This window comes from Stegostoma tigrinum, chromosome 12 (assembly GCF_030684315.1).
Source record: "Stegostoma tigrinum isolate sSteTig4 chromosome 12, sSteTig4.hap1, whole genome shotgun sequence".
NCBI lineage: Eukaryota > Metazoa > Chordata > Chondrichthyes > Orectolobiformes > Stegostomatidae > Stegostoma > Stegostoma tigrinum.
Window position 1 is genome coordinate 33388913 of NC_081365.1, and position 19315 is coordinate 33408227.

The 19315-nt window shown below is 42.5% G+C and overlaps 1 protein-coding gene across 1 annotated transcript; it reads left to right on the forward strand.

The window, feature by feature from the left end:
* Window positions 1–877: 877 nt before the first annotated feature.
* LOC132210424 (protein CREG1-like) lies at window positions 878–8746 on the forward strand. The gene is made up of 4 exons (XM_059650032.1): window positions 878–1210; window positions 4850–4969; window positions 6135–6340; window positions 8177–8746. The coding sequence occupies exons 1-3, from the start codon at window positions 935–937 to the stop codon at window positions 6318–6320; spliced, it is 582 nt and encodes a 193-aa protein (XP_059506015.1). The 5' UTR covers window positions 878–934; the 3' UTR covers window positions 6321–6340; window positions 8177–8746.
* The last annotated feature ends 10569 nt before the right edge of the window (window positions 8747–19315 follow it).

Sequence of the window (19315 nt, forward strand, 5' to 3'; positions counted from 1 at the left end):
TAGCACTTCCTGTGGTTGCAGGGGGAGGTGCCGGGTGTGGTGGGGTTGGAAGGGAGTGTGGAGCAGACAAGGGAGTCACGCAGAGAGTGGTCTCTCCTGAAGGCAGAGAAGGGTGGGATTGGAAAAATGGCTTGGGTGGTGGGGTCGGATTGTAGATGGCTTCTTTTCTCTCCATCTTTGGTCTGCCTCCACCTCACTCCCCATTTATTCCAGAACCCTCTCCCCATGCCCCTCTCTGATGAAGGGTCTAGGCCCGAAACGTCAGCTTTTGTGCTCCTGAGATGCTGCTTGGCCTGCTGTGTTCATCCAGCTTTACATTTTGTTATCTAACTTTCCAGTCACTGCCCATTTCAACTCCGCACCCCACTCCCCCTCTGACATGTTCGTCCTCAGCCTCCTCCAGTGTCACAGCAACTCAGAATGCAAATTTGGGGAAAATATCTTACCTTCCCCCGGCATCCTACAGCCGGAGGACTCAACATTGAGTTCTCCAATTTCAAATAACCTTCCCACCCTTCCCCCAGCTTCCTTACCAGCCCCACCTCCTCCCTTCTACTCCACCTTCTGACCATCCCTTCCAGCCACCAATTGGATTCACCCCTGCCGTCGAACAGCAAGGTCTACATATCACCCAGTGCCTACCTATCACCACCATTCCAGCCCATTCTCTATCAGGAGCTCCTACCCGCACATCCAGTCCTGAAGAAGGATTATACCCAGAACGTTGAATGCACCTTTCCACCAGATGCTTCCATGACTTGCTTCGTTCTTCCAGCCTCCCGGTCTTCCACCTTGTCAATTGAACGGTTAGGCTGGAGGCGGGATTATCACTATAGGAACGGGGCTGCCAGCCCGCGGGGGTGGGGAGGCGGGGCTGACAGTCTGGGGCCTGAGTTTGTCAGCTGATCGGTCAGTCTCGGGTGTTGACTGATAGATGATGGCCGTGCGCTTGCTTGTTTTGCTGCTGTTTGTGTTGACGTCCTGTCGGGGCTCGATCTCGATTCCCCCTCACGACGAAGTGGCCCGAATGGCCCGGTACATCGTCCATAAGTCTGACTGGTGCTCGATGGCCACCATCTCCACCCAGGAATCGATCAAGGGGCTGCCTTTCTCCAATGTTTTCTCGGTGAGCGATGGGCCCTTGGAGAAGGGCACAGGTGAACCATACCTGTACCTGACCCCGCTGGAAATCTCGGTACACGACATCCAGGTGAGAATTAGCTTTTATTGTCACATGCTCTCACTCGCATGAGTGCAGTGAAATGTTTACAAGCAGACGCTGCTTGATGAAGCCAGTGGGAGATTCATTATTTCTCATTGCACCTCTTTAGCCGGGATACTAGTCCTGCTCAGATTGAACATTTTGTACATTTGTAGACACGTTTTCTCCCCACCATGCGGCTTTTGAAACAAGAAAATGAGAATGCCACAGTGGCAAGGAAATAAATCGATAGGGTCACACAGTAAATCCAAAATACAATTTGTATAAATGAAACTTGCATTTATATTGTGCTTTATTCACAAATAGCAGGCATCTCAAAATACTTCATCATTGTCAATGAATTACTTTTACAGTAAGAGTTGAAGGTGCTGGCGTCACCTGCCGAGAGAGAAACAGAGTTAGCGTTTCGAATCCAATATAATTTAAATCAGAGACAAAAAAAAGAAATTGCTGGAAAAGCTCAGTAGGTCTAGCAGCGTCTATGGAAAGAAATCCACGAGTTAACGTTTCGGTTGGAATGACCCTACCTCAGAACCCATAATTTATTCAGCAGTACTTTGCAGCGCAGTCCTCTACGATAGCAATCATGATAGTATGAGCACAGCAAGTTCGCACAACAGCGTTGTGACAACGAAAGGAATGTTAACTGAGGGCTTGGGTACTCTTCGACCTGGTATCAAAGAATCTTTGAGAGCAAACAGCCCAGGGCGGGACGAAGTCGACAGGAATGGCAATAAAACTGCCAATAGCAGTAAGATCAAAGGGAACTTCCTCAGATATATATTGGAACGAAAATTAACAAAACAAGACGGCAAGAGTTCGGAGGGGAAAATAAAGCATTCCACTCACTCCACACCGCCCCCCCCCCCCCCCACCGCCATTTTTCTGGAAAGTGTACTGAAATTAGAATACCTATACCTAAATAGTATTATCACCAAAACCCAGAAAAAATGTTTTTAAACTTGGAAATACAAGCGTGAATAAATGAAAGCCAAAAATAGATCTATAAAAGGCAAACCATGTCTAACAAATCTGATGAAATTTACTGATTGTAAAATGGAAGGCTTGCTGAAGTTAATGCAATTGATATAGTGTTAAGTAGATTTTCAAAAGTCTTTGGATTAAAATGACAAAACAGACATTTTAACAAATTTAAGGTAAATTGGACTGAAGGGTCATTGACAGCAGGGATACAAAATTATCTTGAGACAGAAAGCAGAGCTGAGTGGTGAACAGTTGTGTTCCAGTCATGAGGGAAGCACAGTGTGGTCTCCTGTAGGGGCTGTGTGAAGACCATTGGACCTTTTCATTATATAGACTCAGTTGTACAACATGGAATCAGACCCTTTGGTCGAACTTATCCATGCTGACCTGATATCCCAAATTAATCTAGTCTCATTTGCCAGCATTTAGCCCATACCCTTCTAATCCTTTCCTGTTCACGTACCTTTCCAGATGCCTTTTAAATGTTCTAATTGTATCCGCTTCCATGACCTGCTCTGGCAGCACATTCTAAACACGTACTACCCTCTGAAAAAAGTTGCCCCTTAGATCCCTTCTAAATCTTTGCTTTCCAATTGTGAACCTATGCCCTCTAGTTTTGGACTCCCCTACCCAGGGAAGAGACCTTGGCTATTCACCCTATCCATACCCCTCATGATTTCATGAACCTGTATAAGGTCACCCCTCCACCTCTGATGTTCCACGGAAAATCACCCCAGCTTATTCAACCTCTCCTTATCACTCAAACCCTCCAGTCCCTGCAACATGCTTGCTTTTTCCACCGTCGAGCTTAACATCTTTCCTATAGCAGGGAGATGTGAATTGAAAGCAGTATTCCAGAAGTGGCCTAACCAATGTCCTGTACAGTCACATCATGACATCCCAACTCCCTATTCTCAATGCACTGACCAATAAAGGCAAGTGTACCAAACGCCTTCTTCATTGCCCTGTCAACCTGTGACTACACTTTCAAGGAAGTATGAATCTGCACCCCAATGTCTTTGTTCAGCAACCCTACCATTAATTTTAAGTCCTGCACTGATTTGCTTTACCAAAATGCAACACCTCACATTTATTTAAATTAAACTCCATCTATCCCTCCTCAATCTATCTGATCAAGTTTCCATTGTTCCGAGATGGTCGTCTTCACTGTACACTACACCAATTTTGGCGTCATCTGCAAATGTATAAACAACAAAAAGTGGACCCAGCACCGATCCTTGGGGCACACTGTTGGTCTCAGGTCTCCGGTGTCCAGTTCCAAGAAACAACTCTCCACCATCACCCTCTGTCTCTTACCTTCAAGAGAATTTTGTATCCAAAAGGCTGGCTCTTTCTGGATTCCGCACAAACTAACCTTGCTAACTAGTTTACCATGCAGAACCTTGAACATTTTGCAGAAGTCCATATAGACAACATCCACCACTCTGCCTTCATCACTTCTTCAAAAAAATTCAATCAGCTTGTGAGACATGATTTCCCAAGCACAGAGTCATGTTGGCTATCCCTAATCAATCCTTGCCTTTCAAAATACATGTAAATCCTGTCAGTCAATATCCCCTCCAACAACTTACCGACTATTGATATCAGGCTCACTGGTCTAATTTCCTGGGGTTTTCCTAACCACCTTTATTAAAAATATTGGCACCACCTTAGCCAACCTTCAGTCTTCCGGCACCTCACCCATAACTATCGATATACAAATATCTCAGCAAGGGACCCAGCAATCACTTGCATAGCTTCCCACAAAGTATTCATCTGGACATTGGTTAGACAACTTATTTTCAAACTTTGCAAAAGCACAACTTAGGAAACAGTGAAACAGATAGTGGAATGATATGGGTAGACACTTGACAGATTAAATTTGAGAAATAAAGAGGTGCATTTTTAGAAGAAGAATGAAGTGGGCCAAAATATGCTAATTGCCATGGTTTTAAATTGGCTGCAAGAATAGAAACCCAGGGATCACATAAATCCTTGACTGCGACAGAACAAATTGGTGGAAGCTATTATGCATATAGAGCATGATAGACCCTTAGAGTTCAAAAACAAGAAACCTGTGTTATCAACTGGCTATTGGATTTCTAATCCGAGCACCACACTTTCAGAAAGATCTGACAAAAACCACAAATAAGTGTTCCCAGAATTAGACCAATGGTGATTTTAGTTATGTGGGTATATAGAAATATTGTGATTATTTGCTATGGCAGAGAAATTTAGTGGGAGAAACTTAACAATGGAGTGATTTTTACTGTGAAGAAGAAACTGTCTGTTGACAAGATGATTAGTAACCAAATGATATAGATTTAAGGTAATTGTCAAAAGATCAGAGGGAAGATGTGAAAAATACATTGGGAAAGAGTCAATTTGGAATGCACTACACAATAGGGTTTTTGGAACAGATTTAGTAGTCAATTTCAAGAGGAAGTGTGAAATATATTTGAAATGGTAAATTTTGTAAGGATAGAGCAAGAACAGAGGGCTGGAACTAATAATTAACTCTTTCAAAGATTCAGACCATATGGACAGTAAGAATTAAAGGACCATAGAATCTATGTTCCTGTGAATAATTTGACATCTGATTTCTTTTCATTATCACAACCTCATCTTTTAATTTCATTGTAGGCTAATCCAGAAGTATCCCTGGCTATGACGTTAGCAGCAACAGACTACTGTAGGAAACAAAAGCTTGATCCCCAAAGCCCACTTTGTTGTCGTGTGATCCTCTCTGGAGAAGTTTTGGTGGTATGCTGCAATTTACTACAACACGTTCTGTTCCTTCCCCTTTCTCCCATTGTTTAGAATAATCTCTTCAGCTGGCCGAGCACATTCTACTCTATGTTCTCTGTATTCTAATTGAATATTTGGGGGGGCAACAGTAATTCCAGCAACAATGGTCTGGAAAATCCAATGGCCAGATAGTTGTTGGAACAGCACTCTTTGGAGTTGAGTAAAATCACCATGAAGAATCCCTGATACACCAAACTCCATGGGAATTGCCTAAGAAATTGAACATTCTAATGGTCAATCTTTATGTCTGAAACCCTTCAAAATCTTTGCCTTTAATGGATCCTCCTTGAAGGGTTTCTGTTTACTGTAGTTAATAGTTACCTAGGAAATGTTAAACTATTTATAAACCTAGGATAACGACTAAGTTGAACCATAGACTCGCCATGTCACTCCCACCCCCCAACCCCAACTACATCAGCCCCAATCCCTTGCATTCCCTGGACAGCTGACAACCAGCTTCCCCCCAATGCCAAGCCCAGCCTGAAATCAATCCCCACACCAGATATGACATTCTATCAACCCCCTGCTGGAGCTAATGACTCCCACAGACATAACACACCCAACTTCACCAGAACTCCCCTTGAACCTGACCTACCGTATGTATTCCATCACTTAAATAGCATGCAACCTACCTAATGCTATAACCCCTTCAACTGACACCCTTAACCCCGCACTTATCACAGTAGCCGTCAAAGTTGCTTTCTGTGTTATTAGATATTTAGTTCTTAGAATACTGACTGCTGCAAAAGGGAATGTGGTTTGACATCCCCATCTATGCTGCACTGTGAGGGAATTGTTTGTTTTCATTTCTGAAGGAGCGGAGATTGGAATTCCCAATTAGAAATACAGAGCTCAGCACTAATGGAAAAAAGACTGCATGACAATCCAACTGTAATCAATTATTTGGAATATCCAGGCCAGCATTTCTCGTAGAATTGTGTGATTGAGAGGGAATTCAATGAATTGCCAGTAAATTAACCCTGAATTGCACTTAGTTGAAAACATTTGGTGCTTTGTACTTGTGGTTTTGCAGATTTATTTTTCCCAGTATGAGGAGTGGAAAATTTACGTTTCCTTCAGATTGTGGAGAGGACGAATTTTTTATACATAAATTTCTTAGGTGAACAGCACAGAAATCGGCTTTGCAAAAGAAGCTCTCTTCAGCCGTCATCCAGGAATGGCTGACTGGCCACATGAACATGGATGGTACTTTGCCAAGCTCAACATTACCAACATTTGGGTCCTGGATTACTTTGGTGGAATTAAAACAGTAACACCACAGGAGTACTACAAAATTAAAGCCTGAATATGAAAAGAATTTAACTGGTAAGCGCTTGTAGTGATTGGTCAGATCCTGCTTTAAGCTGTTGTCCTGGTCCCTCTGTAGAGCTACCCAAATAGAGAAGCAAAGCCAGTAGTTATTTGTTTTGTACCTCATGAAACAGCTTTGCTTAGAGCAGTAGATACACAAGCACCAGCAACTGCGAGTTCCCCTCCAAGCCACTCACTATCCTGACTTTGATATCACTGTTCCTTCACTGTTGTTGGGTTAAAATAATGTAATTCCCTCCATAATGACATTGAGGGCCTATCCACAGTACATGACTGCAGTGGTTCAAGAAGGCAGCTCACCAACTTCTCAAGGACTATGAATCGGCAACGTGTACTGACCCAACCAATGACTTCCACATCCCATGAGTGAAAAATAAATTTATTTCATTACCCTCACCAACCCTCTTTTGCTTGGGGAATGATCTCAATCAAGTTAGCTGACATCAACATTACACTCTGTGGAAGTATTATTAGACTGGCAGACTTTGCATTATAGTCTCTCACAATGCTGCTGCAATTTGTAAGTTTTAAAGTTTGCAGGTCGCAGTTTACCCAATGTAGGCAGTTGAGAATAATGACTTGTGTAGTTTAAGAGTCAGCTTTTTTTAAAATCATACAGTCTAAATACATAGGAAAAGCATATGATCTGTGAAAACTAATCTCAAAAGGAGTATGAACAGATGGCCCAGAGGGTGTTGGTCTCTGCAACTAGTGGCAGCAGTATTCTGATCTCCAGCAAAGGCATTAATGAAATCTCTCTCTGGTCTTCCTTCACATTCTCTGGTCCATCTCCAGTCTGAAGAAGGCCATTGTCGGATGACAACTATTCCTGTTTATTAGTGTCCTTTAATATTCCTGGAGGCTGGTTGTTTATCCAACACAAATCAGTTGCTCATTTCCATCTACAATACAGGATAGGTACACAAGCTGTTAAGAATGGGTCACCACCTTGTTCAGCTTAAAAATTTAGCTGAAGGTCACATTTTAGATTACCATATGATGTGGTCTGTTAGTTTTCGCAAATTGACTACAAAGGAACCAATGCTTGAGTCTAGTAGCTTTTACACAGCTCTTCATGAAGCACACAGTGTTTGTAATCTTTGTTTTGCCTTGGTTCCTGACTTTGAATTCCACTGTAACACCAAAGAATTCTAATGTTTACAGCATAGGAGAAAGCACAAATGAAACTAATTATGTGAGAAGTCTGTATGATAGAGACAAGTTTCTGCCCGAACCATTTACTTTGCTGTTCCTCTGATGTCGTCTGACCTTCTGCTTTTCCAGCTTCGTACCTATAGACTCTGGCCTCAGCATCTGTAATTCCTTACTGTGTGCAAACAACTTATACAAGTCCTTGTCTCTTACAGATATAAGGAGTGCTCGGGAACAATGTTTGAACCTATTCAAAATTAGAATTTTAGTGGTCTTAACATATTGGATAACCCACAAATCATCTACCTCGCAAATTTCCTATTTTACATTTATTATTTATCCTCATGATTTTGATTAAGTTCCATCATTAAAATGTCCAGAAATTGGTAATAGTTCTGGCCAATCTAAAATGTGCAAGCATTGGGCAAAATACCTGTACACTTGATTCAATTGACATGTGTTCAGCACTCATTTAAGCTGGAGCTCAAAGATCTTACAAAAGATTAACAGCAATTATACCTAATTTGCTTTCTACTTCATTTCATTAATATGTTTCTCCCATTGAGATGACGGCAATGTAAATGTATTCATTCTTTAAATTTAATGTAACATCTGGTTGCTTATTCTAGGTAAAAGAAAGCTAGAAATGCTTATTGTCAAAATATTGGATTTTTCCAGATTTCCCTCAACTGAAAACTGCTGCATTGCTGAAAGGGAGCTTCTGCTATTTTGAACCAGCTACAGAACTGAATGATAAGTGATTCTGTATATTTTATAAGAAAGTAATGCTTGTATTATCTTGCAAGTTTGAAGTCATTATACTTCTGTAGTATATTCTATAGTTCTTCTGAAGTGGGAGGTGGTGAAGATTTAACAAAGTATTTTTTAATATGTCATAGAACTGCACAAAGATTCTATATGTAATGGGCTGGTACAAAATTAGATTTTTGCTATAAACAACAATGTATAAAGTTGAAAACACTACAACTTGCAATGTTTTGCAATTTTGCAATTAATCAAAGGATTAATCTTTCCAAATTTATCAAAATAACTAACTATCTCAAAATAAATATAAATCAGAGACAAGTATATGGATTCAAAAACACTGGCTATGGTAATGTAATGTGTGAGGCTGGATATCTGCAGTTCCCATCATCTCTGATACTATGGTAATGTTCTTTTTACATGGTATTGCTGGTGTTCATTTCACTATTGCATGAAAAAGTATTGTATTTGAAACATTTCCTACAAATTTCAATTTTTAATTAAAAATGTAAAACTAAAAAATTATTAAATCCTTTCAATTCTTCAGCATGTAATTCAGGTTCCCATTCTTTTTTGTGCATTTCTCTAGTGGTCCATTTTTAATTAGGTAGACAGTGAAATTGAAGTTTTCTAATATGGTAAGATCATATTAAATAGATGCCGCAGTAAACCATTTGACCCATCGAGACTGCTCATGAGACTGCACAAGGTCATGGCTGATCTGATTGGAAACAAACTAAAAAGGTGAAGACCCCAAAGTAGCAAGCATTCTTCCTTCATAGAAAAAAAAGTGCTTTCAATAAATCTGCGACTGATTAATGCAAACTAAGATTTATGTCACCAGGAACTGATTTTTTACATTTAGCCCTTTTATGTCTTTAACAATCTCAGATTCAAATGGTACATCAAGGATTTCAACAAATAGATTGCTCCTCTTTACAAAAAAAAAGAGTTCCTGCAAACAATTTTATTTTGTTTACTTTGGATGTGACTCAAAGAAATATCACCGAGTTGTACTTGAAATTGTAGAAACAAGTGCTCAGTACTTCTGTAATTGATTGTCGGTAGGTATAGTTAAACACACAATTCCCTCTTGGCTGAAGAAGCTAGAATTTGGGAACATTGTCTCAGAATAATGGCTTGACTGTTTTGCATTAGGATGAAAAATCTTTCCATTGAGCAGGGTGTGGTGCTCTGTTATTGAGTATATTTAAAACCGAGACCTGTTAATTTTTTGACGCTGAGAATAATTGGATTGGGCCAGATAAGTGAATTGAGATCAAGATCAACCCTGTCGAACAACAGAACAGGCGGGGGGGGGGGGGGGGGGGGGGGGGTGTCAGGGAGGGCTGTCATATGCTCTAGTACTATTATTTTATTTCCCTGTTGAGAGACCCTGATCTTGTAATACCTTCCGTTACATCAAGTCACGGATGGCTACTTTTCCAAAGAGGGGAGGAAGGGAAAGGTGAAATGTGAAGGAGAGTAATCTTTGTGCTTTATCACAATTCCTTGTCTCTATTTAGCTCCAAGTCTGCTCATTTTGAATGGCATTCATTTAGGATTTTATTTCCTGTTGCCTGCATTTAGAACCGATATATTTAGTAATGCTGGAAACTCGTATAATATTGATTAGGAATGGTGATTTTCATGTCTGTAAGACAGACTTTTGCATCACCATTCCATTAATTTGTTTTTGTAATGTTAACAGAGACTGTTCTATGGTTGTATGTATGTTGAATTGTATTTCTCATTAACATGGCCAATATGGAGTCAGAGACTCAATGCGAGCAGGTTAGTTTCAGATGAGGTAAAGTTGAATTTGAGGCAGTAGCCAGACACTATATAAATAATCCAGATAGAAACATGGGAACAGGCATCAGTCATTTGTCCGTTCAAGCTGCTCATTCATTCTGATGTTCATGCCTGATCATCCAACTCAACAGCTCGAGTTCTGAAGAAGGGTCACTGGACCCAAAATGTTAACTCTTTTTCCTTCACATGCTGCCAGACCTGCTGAGCTTTTCCAGCAACTTTGATTTTCTTGCTAATTTACAGTATCCACAGTTCTTTCAGGTTTTTTTCAATAGCTTGATCCTGCTTTGCCCCCATAATCTTTGATCTCTTTAGCTCCAAGTGCTATATCCAACTCCTTGAAATCATACAATGTTTTGACCTTGACTGCTTTCTATGGTAGCAAAGTCCATAGACTCAACACTCTCTGAAGAAATTTCTCCTCACCTTAGTTCCAAATAGTTTCTCGGCTACTTAGACTGTAATCCCTGTTCTGGCCTCCTCTGCCATCAGGAACATCCTTCCCACACCTGCCCTGTTCATTCCTGTTAGAATTTTATGATTTTCTATGAGACCACTCTTAATTTTTCTGAACCGGTGAACAAAATCATAACAGATTCAATCTCTCCTCAGATTTAATCATCAGTCCCACCATCTCAGGAATCACTCTGGAAAACCTTTGCTGTCCTCCCTGCCGCGCACAATTCATTTGCTATGAAGGTCAATATAGCACTTGACTCCTTTACTGCCTTCTACACCTGCATGCTTAACTTCAGTGACTGGTATACAAGAATACCCAGGTCTTGTTGCAAATTAGCAACAGGAGTAGGCCATTCAGCCCCTCAAGCCTGTTCAACCATCCAATCAGATCATGGCTGATCTGTGACCTGACTCCAAATACCTGCCTTTAGCCGAGTTCTCTCAATTCCTTTGCCTAACAGAAGTTTATCAATCTCAGATTTAAAAAAAGTTAACAACTGAACCAGCATACACTTCCATTTGTGGAAGAATGATCTAAGTATATACCACTCTTGGTATATAAAAAGTTCTTCCTAACATTTTTCCTGAATGATTATTCATCATCTTTGCTTTCTCTCTACCAGCCATTTTTCTATCCATCTCAATACACCATTCCCAAGCCCATGCACTTTAAGCTTACACAAATCTTTTATGTGGGACCATGCCAAAATGTTCACATAAACACATCCACTGGCTCTCCTACACCAACTCTACTTAGTTTCTTGATTTGACTGTATCAGAACCTGGATAAACAAAGCAATAAAAATTAACATGGATATCGAAAACAAATGGCTTCAACCTTATTTGAAGATAATTAGAAAGAATCTAAGAAATTATTGACCAAACTAGAAGATCAATTACTTGTGAAAATCAATTTTGGAATTCGTGGGATGGAATTTATGTCATATAGGCAGTCACCAAAAGACTCAAGCAGTTTGTCAGTTACTGCAGCAATGGAGGCAGGGAGTTTTTTTTTGTGACAATTATAAATTGGTAACAGTATCAACACGTGCTGAAGCTTTTCAAAATGCAAAAGATCTTGACATTGAAACTAAATTACAAATCTGGTGGGAATATGAAGCTATCCTCCTCACAGGGCAGAGTTTTTCCAAGCATGTGGTGCAGCTTCAACTTTGACTCCGTAGCCAAGGTGGCAGAGCCAACAAACCATTTGGAAGATGTGGACAACTTCATCAACAAAGATGCTGCATAGCAGGGCAACTGTAAGGAGTGTGGTGTTAGAGAACAGAAGAAATGCCAGTGTAAAAAACCCAGTTCTGAAAGTGTGACAAGTCACAACCAAATCGAAAATATGGCAGCAACAGAGAATTATACCAGACAAAGATGTGAGTGCATAACAAAACCAACAAAGCAAGCAGAATGAGAAGTGATGATGGCTAAATTTTTACATAGGGCAGTAAGCAGCATTTCACGTTGTGAACATTATGAAATCCTTAGCTGCAATTACATGAATGGAAGCAATTGCAGTTTTTAATATTGTGTAGTCTTGGAGGATTGGATAACAAACACCGTGGGCCAAAATTGATACTGCAGTGTGCATCAATACCCTTTCACTAAGGATATTGAAGTTTGTGTACATCCAGAGGAAGACAACTAACTACAGATAATTGCATATAATGGATCAGCAATTCATTGTTGAAAAGTAGGCAGAGTCATTACAGGTATCTGTGGTTGTCCCCCGCTCTAAAAAGTATACCATTTTGGATACTGTTGCGGGGGGATAACCTATCAGTGGTTAACAGCAACACCAGCCAGACTGTTGGCACCACGGCTGGCTCTGTTCTTAAGAAAGGAAGGACAAAGAGGACTCGAGCAGTAGTTATAGTGGACTCTATAGTTAGGGGTGCAGATAGGTGCTTCTGTGAAGATAAAGAAACTCCATATGGTGTGTTTTCTCCTTGGTGCCAGGGTCCAGGATGTCTGAATGGGCAGAAAGCATTCTGAAGGGAGAAGGTGAGCAGCCAGAGATTGTGGTATATATTGGTACTAATGACATAGGTACAACGAGTGCAGTAGCAGTTCAGGGAGTCAGGTAGAAAGTTAAAGAGCAAGACCTCCAAGGTTGTAATTTCGGGATTACTCTCTGTGCCACGTGCCAGTGAGGCTAGAAATAGGAGAATAGTACAGCTGAACAGGTGGCTAAATGGATGAGGTAGGAGGGAGGGTTTCAGATATCTGGACCATTGGGATCTCTTCCAAGAGATGTGGGATCTGTACAAGGAGGATGGGTTGCATTTAAACTGGAGGGGGCACAAATATTCTGGCTGGGAGGTTTGCTGGTGTCACTTGGGAGGATATAAACTATCTTGGCAGCAGGTGTGGGAACTAAAGCAAAAGTGAATGGACTGAAAGGAAACTAGAGGACAGGGCCAGTAAGACTTTGAGGAAGACCAGGTAGGGCGTTGTTTCTGATCAAAGCAGGCCTGGTGGACCGAAACACACACGTTTCAATGTGAGAAGTGCAACAAGTAAGGCAGATGAACTTAGAGCTGTGGTTAGTACTTGGAACTATGATGTTGTTTCCATTACAGAGACTTGGTTAAGGGATGGACAGGATTGGCAGCTCAATGTTCCAGGATACAGATGTTTCAGGCAGGATAGAAGGGATATAAAAAGGGCTGGGGGAATTGCACTACTTAAGGAGATTATCACAGCTGTACTGTGGGAGGACACCTCAGATGGCTGATACAGCAAGGCAATATGGGTAGAGCTCAGGAACAGGAAGAGTGCAATCACAATGTTTGGTGTTTACTATAGGCCTCCCAACAGCCAGCAGGAGATAGAAGAGCGGCTATGTAGGCAGAGTTTGGCAATGTGTAAAATTAGCAGGGTTGTTGTCATGGGTGATTTTAACTTCCCATAAATTGACTGAGACTCAGTTGGGACAAAGTTTGTAAGGAGCATCCAGGAAAGCTTCTTGAAACAGTAGGTAGAGGGGCCACACTGGACCTAGAATTGGGGAATGAGCCTGGCCAGGTGGTCGATGTCTCAGTAGGGGAGCAGCTCAGGAATAGTGATCAGAAGTTAGTAAAGTTTAAAGTACTAATGGGAAAAGATAGGCATAGTTGTTGGGTGAAGGTGCTAAATTGGGGTAAGGCTAATTACAACAATATTAGGCATTAACTGAAGAATGTAGATTGGAAGCAGACGTTTGAGGGCACATCAACATATGGTGTGGGAGGCTTTCAAGTATAAGTCACTGGGAACTCAGGACCAGCACGTTCCTTTAAGGATGAAGGATAAGTGTGGAAAGTTGAGGGAACCTTGGACACATATTGTGAGCTTAATCAATAAGAAAAAGGAAGCATTTATCCGGGCTAGGAGGCTGGGAACACATGAAGCAAGGGTGGAATGCAAGGAAAGTTGAAAGAAATTTAAGCAAGGAGTCAAGAGGGCTAAAGGAATCATGAAAATCATTGGTCAACAGAGTAAGGAAAATACCAAAGATTTCTATACATATATAAGAGCAAAAGGGTAGTTGGGCAGAGGGTTGGCCCACTCAAGGAAAGGGAAGGGAATTTATGTGTGAAGCTGGAGGAAATGGGTGAGGTATTACATGAGTACTTTGTGTGTCAGTATTCAACAGAGAGAAGGACGGTGCGGGGGGGGGGGGGGTGGGGGGGAGACGGAATGAGGAGTCTGGGAAGGGCGAGTAGATAGTTTGGGTCATGTTGAGATCAAAAGGGAAGAGGTATTGGGGGTTTTGAAAAATATTAGGGTAGACAAGTCCCCAGGGCCTCATGGGATATACCCCAGAATACTCAGAAAAGCAAGGGAGGAAATTGCTGAGGCCTTGAGGGAAATCTTAGTTTTCTCACTGGCTACAGGGCAGGTCTGAGAGGATTGAAGAACAACCAATGTCGTTCCTTTGTTTAAGAAGGGTGGCAAGGATAATCCAGCTAATTACAGGCCGGTGAGTCTTACGTCAGTGGTAGGGAAATTATTGGAGAGGATTCTTCGAGACAGGATTTACTCCCAGCTGGAAATTAGTGGGCATTTTAGTGAAAGGCAATATTGTTTAGTGAAGGGGAAGTCGTTCTCACTAACTTAATTGATTTTTTTGAAAAGTAACAAAGATGATCATTGAGGGTAGGGCAGTGGATGTTCTCCACATAGACTTCAGTAAGGCTTTTGACAAGGTGCCTCATGGCAGGCCGATGCAGAAGGTAAAGTCACATGGGGTCAGAGGTGAGCTTGCAGGATGGATAAAAACTGGTTTGGTCGCAGAAGACAGAGGGTAGCAGTGGAAGGATGCGTTTCTGAATGGAGTGCTGTGACTAATGATATTCCTCAGGGATCAGTGTTGGGACCCTCACTGTTTGTAATATGTATAGATTATTTGGAGGAGAATGTAACTGGTCTGATTAGTCAGTTTGCCGACGACACAAAGGATGGTGGAATTGCAGATAGCGATGAGGACTGTCAAAGGATACAGCTAGATATAGATCGGTTGGTGACTTGGGCAGAGAGATGGCAGATGGAGTTGCATCCAGAAAAAGTGAGGTAATGCACTTAGGAAGGTCTAATCCAGATAGAAAATATACCGTAAATGGCAGAACCCTTAAGAGTATTGATAGGCAGAGGGATCTGGGTGTACAGGTACACAGGTCACTGAAAGTGGTAAGGCAGGTGGAAAAGGTCGTGAACAAGACATATGGCATGCTTGCCTTCATTGGCCCGGGCATTGAGTTTAAAAATTAGCAGGTAAAGTCAGAGCTTTATAGAACCTTAGGCCACATTTGGAATATTGTGTTCAAGTCTGGTTGGCACACTACCAGAAGGACATGTTGGCTTTGGATGATGCCTAGTATGTAGGGCATTAACTATGAGGAGAGCTTGGAGAAACTTGGGCTGTTCTCACTGGAATGAGAGAGGTTGAGGGGGCGACTTGATAGAGGTCATTAAGCTTAAGAAGAGCATGGACAGAGTGGACAGTCAGAAGCTTTTTCCCCCCCAGGGTGGAAGAGTCAAGTTTTTTAAAAAATTAAAAACACAGAGGGCGGCCAGTGCTTGGAACTTGCTGCTGGGGGAGGTAGTGGAAGCAGATATGATAGTGACTTTTAAAAAAACGTCTTGACAAATACATGAAAAGGATGGTAATAGAAGGGATACAGTTCCTAGAAGGGTTGGGGATTTTGGTTGTGATATTGTTGCAGGCTTGGAGGGCTGAAGGGCCTGTCCCTGTGCTGCAATTTTCTTAGTTCTTTTATCTAATTGATACCCATGTGAGGCACAGTTGTAGGAGGCCTACCAGCATCCACAGATCTTAAACTTGTTATTATCTATAGGATCAACAAGGTACCTGGAGGGATATCAGCTATCAGGAACAACTCCAATGAAATCTGGACTGGTTTGTTACAATAGGTAGTTTTAAAGGGAAAGTAGTCATGCCAGGTAACCTGATTTAAATATCTGCACAGAGGCCAGTGTCCTGTCACAAAGACACCCTTTATTTACTAGAGGGTGAGCAGCCAGCTTGAAGTCAGTCCTCAACTGAGGAGATTCTAATCTCCAGGTTATTTTGTTTTTCTAAATAGTTTCATTGCTCCAACCCACACGTAGGGGGACTTTCCAGAGTGTGTACTCTCCTGGGTAGTGGACTACAAGTCTTCTTACTCAAGTTAGGACTCCTTTGCTATCTCAAGTCCACTTACTAGCAGCAACTACAATGGCTTGCCGGCCCAGATTCTGAAGAACATTTTAGCCACTGGCCTCAGTCTTCCACAGCAGGATCAAATGAGTCAAGCTTCCCAAATAAAGGCATGATACCAGAAATGCTTACCCCAACTCCAAGATGACCATTGCAAAATGAATGCTGTTCAGGCATGTCCTATTTTCTCCCATTGCCACTGGAATAACTGTACAGAGGCTGGTTCCTATCACCAAGTCACCCTTTATTTACTACAACACAGTACACTGTCTATGGCCAACCAGCCAGCTCGGAGTCAGCGCTCAATTGAGGAGATTCTAATCTCCTGGTTACATTGGTCAGCCAAGGCTTTTCTGATTGGCCCAGATTAACAACCCCAATCAAGGATCGCATAGTCCCTGAGGTCCACATGGTCCCAATCAGGACACTGATGGTTGCTTAAAACACCTTGAGCAGCTTGCTGAATCCAACAAAAAAATGAATGTTTTATGGGATCTGCAAGCTGATTCATTAAATATAAAAGTTAAAGATGTGTTATAAGTCAGTTTAATGAATATTGGGCAATGCAAATGCAAATCTAAGGGGCACAGATAAAGCATACAAGGTGGACCATTTAAGATGTGTAATACCTTAGAAAATCAGCCTGGAAGGGAACGTCTTTTATTGTTGACACCAAAATAGAGCCATTACTCGTGGCATACATAGACTAGACACAGCCCGGACAGACAGTTCTGCAGCCTCATCCCTAGGACTGCTTTTGAATAGTTTTCAACTATATTTGTACCCAGTAGGGCTAACACACACAACTGAGCAACTTTCCCACCACCAGGTCACCATGGCTTTATTTTTGCTTTGCTTTTTAAACTACTAACATTACCAATAACCACCCGTGTAGCCAACTAATTATTTACAAGCAAAGCCCCCCCTGTGAGCAATGCAAACCATCAAACCACTAAAGCTGAGGTGGGGGCAGGGCCAGGGACAAGAGGAAGGGACTAGGTCAAAAAGGAGTTGGATGCGGCAATGAAGCACTGTATCCGTCACAGTGACCACCTCTCTCTAAAGGTATCAAGACCATTGATGAACACCACATACTGCCTCACCAATGACACCCAGGCATAAACATAATCACAGTGGAGAGACAGACAGTGGCATATATCACCCCTTTCACAACCTGCTCTCTGGATCTGTTTATAGCCAGCCTGATCAGGCCAAGAAGCAGACCACAAGGAGGTTTGATTTATAGAGTCAGAGAATCATAGAGCTGTGCAGCATCGAAACAGACCCTTTGGTCTAACACGTCCATGCCAACCAGATGTCCTAAATTAATCTAGTCCCATTTGCCAGCATATGGCCTGTGCCCCTCTAAACCCTTCCTATTCATGTATCCATCCAGATGCCTTTTAAATCTTGCAATTGTACCAGCCTCCATTTCTTCCTCTGGCAGCTCAATCCGTACATGCACCAGCCTCTGTAATGAGAAAACAAAGTGTGCAGCTGGATGAATACAGCAGGCTAAGCAGCATCTTGGGAGCAGAAAAGCTGACGTTTCAGGCCTCGATCCATCATCAGAAATGGGGGAGGGGGAGAGGGTTCAGAAATAAATAGGGAGAGAGGGGGAGGTGGATCGAAGATGGATAGAGGAGAAGATAAGTGGAGAGGAAACAGACAAGTTAAAGAGGTGGGGATGGAGCCAGTAGAGACAGTGTAGTTAGGGAGTAAGGGAGGGGATAGGTCAGTCCGGGGAGGATAGACAGGTTGAGGGGGCAGGATGAGGTTAGTGGGTCGGAGATGGGGGTGGGGCTTGAGGTGGGAGGAGGGGATAGGTGAGAGGAAGAACAGGTTAGGGAGGTGGGGACAAGCTGGGTTGGTTTTTGGATGTGGTAGGGGGAGGGGAGATTTTGAAGCTTGTGAAATCCACATTGATACCATTGGGCGGCAGGATTCCCAAGCAGAATATGAGTTGCTGTTCCTGCTACCTGCGGATGGCATCGATGTGGCACTGCAGGAGGCCCAGGATGGACATGTCGTCTGCGGAATGGAAGGGGGAGTTGAAATGGTTCGCAACTGGGAGGTGCAGTTGTTTATTGTGAACTGAGTGTAGGTGTTCTGCAAAGCGATCCCCAAGACTCCGCTTGGTTTCCCCGTTGTAGAGGAGGCCATAATACGTACAGCGGATGCAGTATACCACATTGGCAGATGTGCAGGTGAACATCTGCTTGATGTGGAAAGTCTTCTTGTGGCCTGGGATGGGGGTGAGGGAGGAGGTGTGGGGTCAAGTACAGCACTTCTTGCGGTTGCAGGGATAAGTGCCGGGTGTGGTGGGGTTGGAGGGGAGTGTGGAACTGACAAGGGAGTCACGGAGAGAGTGGTTCCCCCCGGAAGGCAGACAAGAGTGGGTAGGGAAAAATGTCTTGGGTGGTGGGGTCAGATTGCAGATGGCAGAAGTGCTGGGGAATGATGCATTGGATCTGGAGGTTGGTGGGGTGGTACGTGAGAAAGTTGTCCCCTAGGTCATTTTTAATCTTGCCCCCGTTACCTTAAACCTATGCCCTCTGGGTTTGGCCTCTCCCACCCAAGGAAAAAAGACCTTGGTTATTCGTCCTATCCATGCTCCTCATGACTTTATAAACATCTATAAGGTCATCCCTCAGTCTCTGAAGCTCCAAGGAAAGTAGCTCCAGTCCACTCAGCGTCAAACCGTCCAAACCTGGCAACATCCTTGTGAAACTTTACTGAACCCTTTCAAGTTTCACAACATCTTGCCTACATCAGGAAGACCAGCATTGAACAGTGTATTCCAAAAGTAGCCTAACCAACGTCCTGTTCAACCACAGCATGACCGCACAACTCCTATACTCAATGCACTAACAAATAAAGGTAAGCAGACGAATTGCCTTCTTCACTATCCTGCCTACCTGTGACTCCACTTTCAAGGAGCTATGAACCTACACTCTAAGGTCTCTTTGTTCAGCAACACTCCCTGGGATCTTACCAGTATGCATATAAATCCTGCCCTGATCTGCTTTTCCAAATTGTAGCACGTCTCACATTTATCTAAAGTAAAC